Source organism: Gadus chalcogrammus, chromosome 17 (assembly GCF_026213295.1).
Source record: "Gadus chalcogrammus isolate NIFS_2021 chromosome 17, NIFS_Gcha_1.0, whole genome shotgun sequence".
Lineage (NCBI taxonomy): Eukaryota > Metazoa > Chordata > Actinopteri > Gadiformes > Gadidae > Gadus > Gadus chalcogrammus.
The window spans coordinates 12,198,295-12,205,794 of record NC_079428.1 but is presented as its reverse complement, the minus strand read 5'-3'; the positions used below and the strand labels follow the sequence as shown (position 1 = coordinate 12,205,794).

The window sequence follows — 7,500 nt, the reverse complement described above, 5'->3', positions numbered from 1 at the left end:
GTATGGTGAGATCACTGTATCCCTGTGTGCAGGTCTCTATCATAGGGCTAGTCTCTGTATATTGTATGGTGAGATCACTGTATCCCTGTGTGCAGGTCTCTATCATAGGGCTAGTCTCTGTATATTGTATGGTGAGATCACTGTATCCCTGTGTGCAGGTCTCTATCATAGGGCTAGTCTCTGTATATTGTATTGTGATATCACTGTATCCCTGTGTGCAGGTCTCTATCATAGGGCTAGTCTCTGTATATTGTATGGTGAGATCACTGTATCCCTGTGTGCAGGTCTCTATCATAGGGCTAGTCTCTGTATATTGTATGGTGAGATCACTGTATCCCTGTGTGCAGGTCTCTATCATAGGGCTAGTCTCTGTATATTGTATGGTGAGATCACTGTATCCCTGTGTGCAGGTCTCTATCATAGGGCTAGTCTCTGTATATTGTATTGTGATATCACTGTATCCCTGTGTGCAGGTCTCTATCATAGGGCTAGTCTCTGTATATTGTATGGTGAGATCACTGTATCCCTGTGTGCAGGTCTCTATCATAGGGCTAGTCTCTGTATATTGTATGGTGAGATCACTGTATCCCTGTGTGCAGGTCTCTATCATAGGGCTAGTCTCTGTATATTGTATGGTGAGATCACTGTATCCCTGTGTGCAGGTCTCTATCATAGGGCTAGTCTCTGTATATTGTATGGTGAGATCACTGTATCCCTGTGTGCAGGTCTCTTTGTCGTAAGGCTAAGGAGCGCTGTGAGGCCGTGCTGGGGGTGGTGGGTCTGCCCTGGCCAGAGGGCTCAGAGTGTAACCAGTTCCCCCAGGAGGGAAACGCCACCTGTCTGCTACCTGAAGACGGCATCGACGGTACCACCTCCCCTCTTATCCCTGCTCCCCGCTCCCCGTTATCCTCCATTCGACCTCTCCCCTCCCCTCCTCCTCCTCCTCCCCCTCTCCTACCCTCCTCCTCCTCCTCCTCCCCCTCTCCTACCCTCCTCCTCCCCCTCTCCTACCCTCTTCTCCTCCTCCTCCCCCTCTCCTACCCTCCTCCTCCTCCTCCTCCCCCATCCCTACCCTCCTCCTCCTCCTCCTCCCCCTCTCCTACCCTCCTCCTCCTCCTCCTCCCCCTCTCCTACCCTCCTCCTCCTCCCCCTCTCCTACCCTCTTCTCCTCCTCCTCCCCCTCTCCTACCCTCCTCCTCCTCCCCCTCCCCCTCTCCTACCCTCCTCCTCCTCCTCCTCCCCCTCTCCTACCCTCCTCCTCCTCCTCCTCCCCCTCTCCTACCCTCTTCTCCTCCTCCTCCCCCTCTCCTACCCTCCTCCTCCTCCTCCTCCCACTCTCCTACCCTCTTCTCCTCTTCTCCTCCTCCTCCCCCTCTCCTACCCTCCTCCTCCTCCCCCTCCCCTACCCTCCTCCTCCTCCTCCCCCTCTCCTACCCTCCTCCTCCTCCTCCTCCCCCTCTCCTACCCTCCTCCTCCTCCCCCTCCCCTACCCCCGTTTCCTCCCCTTTCTCCTCCTCTCCATCCCTTCCTCTCCTTAACTCTACTCTCCTCTCTGATCTCCTCTCAGCTTCCCTTCCCACTCAAACGTTTGTTGTTGTTGTTGTTGTTGTTGTTGTGATCTGGGTTTCCGTGGATCCCTCGTCATGGTGACAGAGTGTTCGCCCAGCCACTTCAAGTGTCGCTCAGGGAGGTGCGTCCTAGCTACCAAACGCTGTGACGGACACCTGGACTGTGATGACCACAGCGACGAGGAAAACTGCGGTACGCACACTCTCCTCTCCTCTCCTCTCCTCTCCTCTCCTCTCCTCTGCTCTCCTCTCCTCTGCTCTCCTCTCCTCTCCTCTCCTCTCCTCTCCTCTCCTCTCCTCTGTTTCCGTTTCCGGTGTGTGTGAGTGTGAGCGGCGGTGGTGGGGGTGCGAGTGGCGCAGGGTTTTGAATTGTTTTCTGTCCCCTTTTCCCGTTTTTTCCCTGGTTTCTCCGTCTGTTCTATGTGCATGATCAGGTTTGATTTATTAATACTTTTACTGTGAAGGCCGAGTGATCAGTGGTTGTGTCGGGAGGTTTTCGGGAGGAATGGCTTCCTCCGAGACGCCACCTCCGTCTATCCGCCGTGACATTTAACAAGTCTGTTAGACTAAATGATTACTTCAGTTACACTGACAAGTTCATCAGATCTGTTGGTGTACTGAAAAGATTGGTCGGTTTTGACCTCTTGGACGAAAAGAAACGCTTTCGCCTCAAAAAGCATGTTACAATTCTGAGAAAAGCAAAAGAAGGTAAAACTGCTAAAAATACCAAAAAGTAACATGATCATGTACCACACACTGTTTTTCCTCTTTTGATTGTTCCTTGTTTTGTTCATCTTATCTGTTTCTCTTCTCTTACCTCTATGCAGAGCCTTAAAATAGGGTCTTTGAACATTAATGGTGGGAGAGACAGACACAAAAGGGCATTCATCTCTGAAGTCGCCACTCAACAGAGGGTTGATGTGCTGTTTTTGCAAGAGACACATACTAATCCAGCAGACGAGATAGATTGGGGTTTATGGTGGGAGGGTTCGCGTACCCTTAGTCATGGCACCAACCTTAGTGCAGGGGTAGCTGTTCTGTTTAGAAATAATGTGAATGTAAAGGTATTATCTTCTACTGAAGTGGTGAAGGGCAGGCTGTTGATTGTCAGGGCAGAAATAGAGGGCTCTGTGTTCTGCTTTGTTGCCATATATGCCACAAACCGAGGCACAGAAAGAGTGGGCTTTTTCACCCTGCTAAATAATGGGGTAAGGAATTACCATCATGATCAATTCATCATTAGTGGGGATTTCAACTGCACTCCAGATTTTACTGTAGACAGGACAAGTGAAGAACCCCACCCACAGTCATCTTAGAGCCTTAACAGTATCATCACACACCTGGATCTTTTAGACACATGGAGGGTCAAATATCCGCAATCCAGACAATACACATGGGTGAGGGTCAGCAATAACAGGGTGAGTGCAGCTAGACTGGATAGGATTTACATTTCCAAAAGTCTCAGCTCCAGATTAGTCAACAGTCACATAAGTCCAGTTGGCTTTACTGACCACCACTATGTCAACATAGACTTGATCCTTTCGCCAGGTGAAAGGGTTAAGTCCTACTGGTCTTTTAACAATAGACTTCTGCAGGACCATACTTTCTGCCAATGCTTTGAGCGTTTTTGGCAGCAGTGGAAAACTAGGAAAGCGGATTTTGTTTCTTTGAAACTGTGGTGAGAAGTTGGGAAGGCCCAAATTCGTTTTTTTTGACAGCAGTCTACCTCCCATTCGATTGCTAAGATAAAGGCAGCAGTTCAGGAGCTTGAAGCCAATATTAGGAACATTGAAGAGGGGTCACATAGGGATTTGGATCCCACCACGGGCCATCTGCTGCAGGAGAAGAGATTGGAGTTGAGCTCCCTCCTGTAGGAGAGAGTGAAGGGAGCTCTTGTCAGGTCTCGCTTCCTCCAGCTAAAGGACATGGATGCCCCGAGCTCTTTCTTTTTTAATCTGGAGAGATCGGTTGCACAGAGGAAGCAGATGTCCTGCCTTAGGCTTCCTGGAGGCAGAGTGACCACCAGTCCGGGTGAGATGAGGACCCATGCAATGGACTTCTACGCGGACCTCTTTGGGGCAGAACAGTGCAGCATGGAGTGCCGCGAGGAGCTCCTGGAGGGGCTTCCTCAGCTCATCCCGGGAGAGAAAGCTGCTCTGGACTCTGAGCTGACTCTGGAGGAGTTAAAGGGGTAGTTCGGAATTTTGGACATAGGGCCTGATTCCGAAGTGAGCATTGGTATTCTATATCACTGGAGACAGTTTTCAACACATTTCATTCAGTCCTTCTAGTTGCAGAGTTCGCTCGTGCTAGGCTAGCGCAAGTCAACGGGCAATGCTAGCCTGCTATTAAAAACAGTCTTACCCACTCCACAGTACACCCGAGGTAAATCAATTATAACGACAGACTATAAGTCTAAATGTCTGTTTATAGAATAATGTTAGAAATAAAACCAACCTTGCATTGCATTGCATTTTGAGGGAATTGCGGGGTCTCAGCAGCAGTGTTTATATTCCTGTACGTAGGCTACGGCAGCGGCGGACTGATACCTAGGTTACCTGCCGCTGTCATTGCTACAAACGCAGAGTACAGTGAACGAAGGAATTCTACAAGCGTATTAAATTAACAAGATATTGCCACGTTTGGAGGAGTTAGCGATGCATCTGCTTTTGAAGACGATTATGAGGAATTTGTTGTATCCAACGAACCGTACATGTACGAGCCGGTGTTTTGATGTCAAAGCCAGCAGCAACAAGCCACAGTTGAGTCCTTTCTGGATCTCACACTGGAAATTGGTGGAAACTTTGTGGTGCCCATCTGTACCGTTTATTTCTACAATTTCTAAAAGCACACTAAACCATCATGTTGCCTAGTCGTTCAATTGCGCTTCTGTCCCACGCTTCTCTGTTTACGTTCTTCTGTCGTGATTCGGTTACAAACCTAACCAGCGCATAGTAGAATTCCGCTTCTGCTGAGAAAGTAGTCCCTCGATGATTCATGCGATGCAAGGTTAGTTTTATTTCTAACATTATTCTATCAACACAGACATTTAAATCTATAGTCTGGCGTTATAATTGATTTACCTCGGGTGTACTGTGGAGTGGGTAAGACTGTTTTTAATAGCAGGCTAGCATTGCCCGTTGACTTGCGCTAGCCTAGCACGAGCGAACTCTGCAACTAGAAGGACTGAATGAAATGTGTTGAAAACTGTCTCCAGTGATATAGAATACCAATGCTCACTTCGGAATCAGGCCCTATGTCCAAAATTCCGAACTACCCCTTTAACAGTCGCTGTCAATCAGATGGCATCAGGACGGGCACCAGGGATTGATGGTCTCTCCACTGACTTTTAGAAGCGGTTCTGGAATACCCTTGGACATGATTTACATGGAGTGTTTCACAACAGTATTGCTTCCTGTCTCCTGTCAGCGAGCTGTGCTTTCCCTGCTTCCCAAGAAAGGAGACCTGGCCTTACTTAAGAACTGGAGGCCAGTTGCTCTCCTCTGTACAGACTATAAGGGGCTTTCCAGAGCCTTATCCAACAGACTTAAGGACATCCTGGGAATACTTGTACATACAGACCAAAGTTATTGTGTACCTGACAGGAAAAATAATGGACAACATTTTCCTTATTCGAGATATTATTGATGTGTGTAGATCCCATAATATAGATTTTGGTATTGTTTCCTTGGACCAGGAGAAGGCTTTTGATAGGGTGGATCACTCTTATTTGTTTTCTGCACTTAGGGCTTTTGGTATTGTTGATGGTTTTCTGGCCTGGATTGGTTTAGTGGTGCTCAATGTATGGTGAGGATGGGGGCAGGGCTGAGTCGGCCAATCCCTGTACAGCGAGGGATAAGACAGGGTTTTCCTCTCTCCGGTCAACTAGCTAGCTATTGAGTCCTTGCTGTGCATGTTGAGAGGTTGGCTCAGTGGTCTCTCACTGCCTGGGTCCTACAATCTTGATCGTCCACTTACTGTTTCTGCCTATGCAGATGATGTTAATATTTTTGTCTCCAGGCAGGGGGATGTTCAATGTTTGCAGGATACCCTGTCCCTGTACGAAAAGGCCTCATCTGCTCGGGTGAACTGGGCAAAGAGTGAAGCCTTGTTGGTGGGACAGTGGAGGGATCAGGCAGTGCCCAGTCTGCCTGGAGGTCTTGAGTGGGGGAAGGAAGGCCTGAAAGTGTTGGGAGTATTTTTGGGCACTGAGGGATTTTGAAACAAGAACTGGGAGGGAGTTAAGGAGAAAGTGTGCGCTCGGTTGTCTAAATGGAAATGGTTGCTACCCCAGTTGTCGTATAAGGGAAGAGTTCTGGTGGCCGATAACCTGGTCGCCTCGACTCTTTGGCATAGGCTTATTGTTCTGACGCCACCGAGAGGCCTGATGGAGGACGTTCAGCAAGTCATCCTTGACTTTTTCTGGTCTGGCCGGCACTGGGTCCGGGCAGCAGCCCTCTACCTGCCTGTGGCTGAAGGGGGGCAGGGACTGATGAACATCCAGGTAAAAAGGGCCTCTTTTAGTCTCCAGACTGCACAAAGACTGCTGTACAATTGCGGCCCAAGCTGGTGTGACAAGGCTCGACTGCTGCTGAGGGGAGCTGGGCGATTGGGCTATGATAAACAGCTTTTCCTTTTACAGCTTGAGGATGTGGACCTAACTGGATTGACACCTTTCTACAGCTCGGTATTGCAGGCATGGCAGATTTTTAAGGTTGCACGTGCCACAAATGAGACTCCGGGCATGTGGTTGTTTGAAGAACCTTTGTTTTATAATAACCTCATAAAGACTCAAACACTGCAGTCTGCCAGCCTGCGAGCCTATCTTAGAGAGGCTGGCTGCACCAAACTGGGCCATCTGATGAAGATGACGGCAACATCTGTGGACGCCTTGAGAGAGAGAAGCAACATCACCTCCATGAGGTTGATCAACAGAGTGGTCGAGGAAGTCTGTGCTGCCCTGCAACCACCTCTGAGAGAATTTGCACAAAACCGCACTGTGTAACCAGTGGAGCGAAGAAGGAGAGTACAGTTTCCCCGCTCTGTCTATCACCCCAGTTGTGGGGGAGTGGCAGGAGGGAGGAGGTCAGCTGCTGTCTCTCACAACCCCACACCTCAGGCTGCAGGGAAGAAGCATTTGTACCAAATCTGCTCTAAGGTTCTGAACCTGCGCTCTTTGGCAGGCATGCAGGAGTCGAGGTGGAGTGAGGTTTTTGGTCCAGACGTTTCCCCGAAAGGCAGCTAGCGGTCTCTGTACAAGCTGCCCGTTGAAAAACAGACAGCAGACCTCCAGTGGAGGATTGTATTTTCTGCTCTCAGATTGAGACCCAGTTGCATTTATTCGTTCAGTGTCCTCGGATGACAGTACTGAAACCAGCTTTTAAAAAGGTGGTTTCAGGGTCTAGGGGAGAATTTTTCTTTTGATTTGGTTATTTTTGGCCCGAAGTACTGTGCTCAGAAGAAGAGTGTACACACATTGGTGAACTTTTTATCTGGTTCTGCCAAGTTGGCCATCTGGCTAACACGCAGGAACCGGGCTCAGAGTGTCGGTAGTGTGGAGCCGGTGCTGGTTCTGAAGGGACTGCTGAAGGCCCGACTGAGGGTGGAACATGCTTATTATCAAATGATGGACGATATGCAGGGCTTCATTCACATATGGGCTGTTGGAGGGGTTTGATGCTCTGTGGGGGGTGACGGAGAGCTGAATGTAAGCTTCTGATTAGAGAAACACGTTTTCTGGTGGACAGGTTTGGTGTATTTTAGGGATGTTTCTGTTTTGTTTTTGTTTTTTATTGCTCCTAAGTGATGATGTGAGTTTCTCCTTGCAGTGGTGCAATAAAGGGATTTTGAAAAACAAAACCAAACCATGACAAATATATCAAATTGAGTCATGTTCATATTCTCTACCATCTACATCACCCCCTGCAGGCTG

General features: G+C 49.0%; 1 protein-coding gene across 3 annotated transcripts in view; it reads left to right on the top strand.

The window, feature by feature from the left end:
* Positions 1–7,500, top strand: part of corin (corin, serine peptidase) — a 29,725-nt gene that overhangs the window by 14,798 nt on the left and 7,427 nt on the right. For all 3 annotated transcript variants that reach the window (XR_008893037.1, XR_008893036.1, XM_056576271.1), the window contains exons 13-15: positions 726–865; positions 1,654–1,761; positions 7,497–7,500. The exon at positions 7,497–7,500 is cut by the window's right edge and continues 110 nt beyond it. Coding sequence is in view for 1 of the 3 variants with exons in the window: in XM_056576271.1 (XP_056432246.1) it covers positions 726–865; positions 1,654–1,761; positions 7,497–7,500 (252 nt within the window). In the remaining 2 variants the exon portion in view is untranslated. The remainder of the gene's footprint in view (positions 1–725; positions 866–1,653; positions 1,762–7,496) is intronic.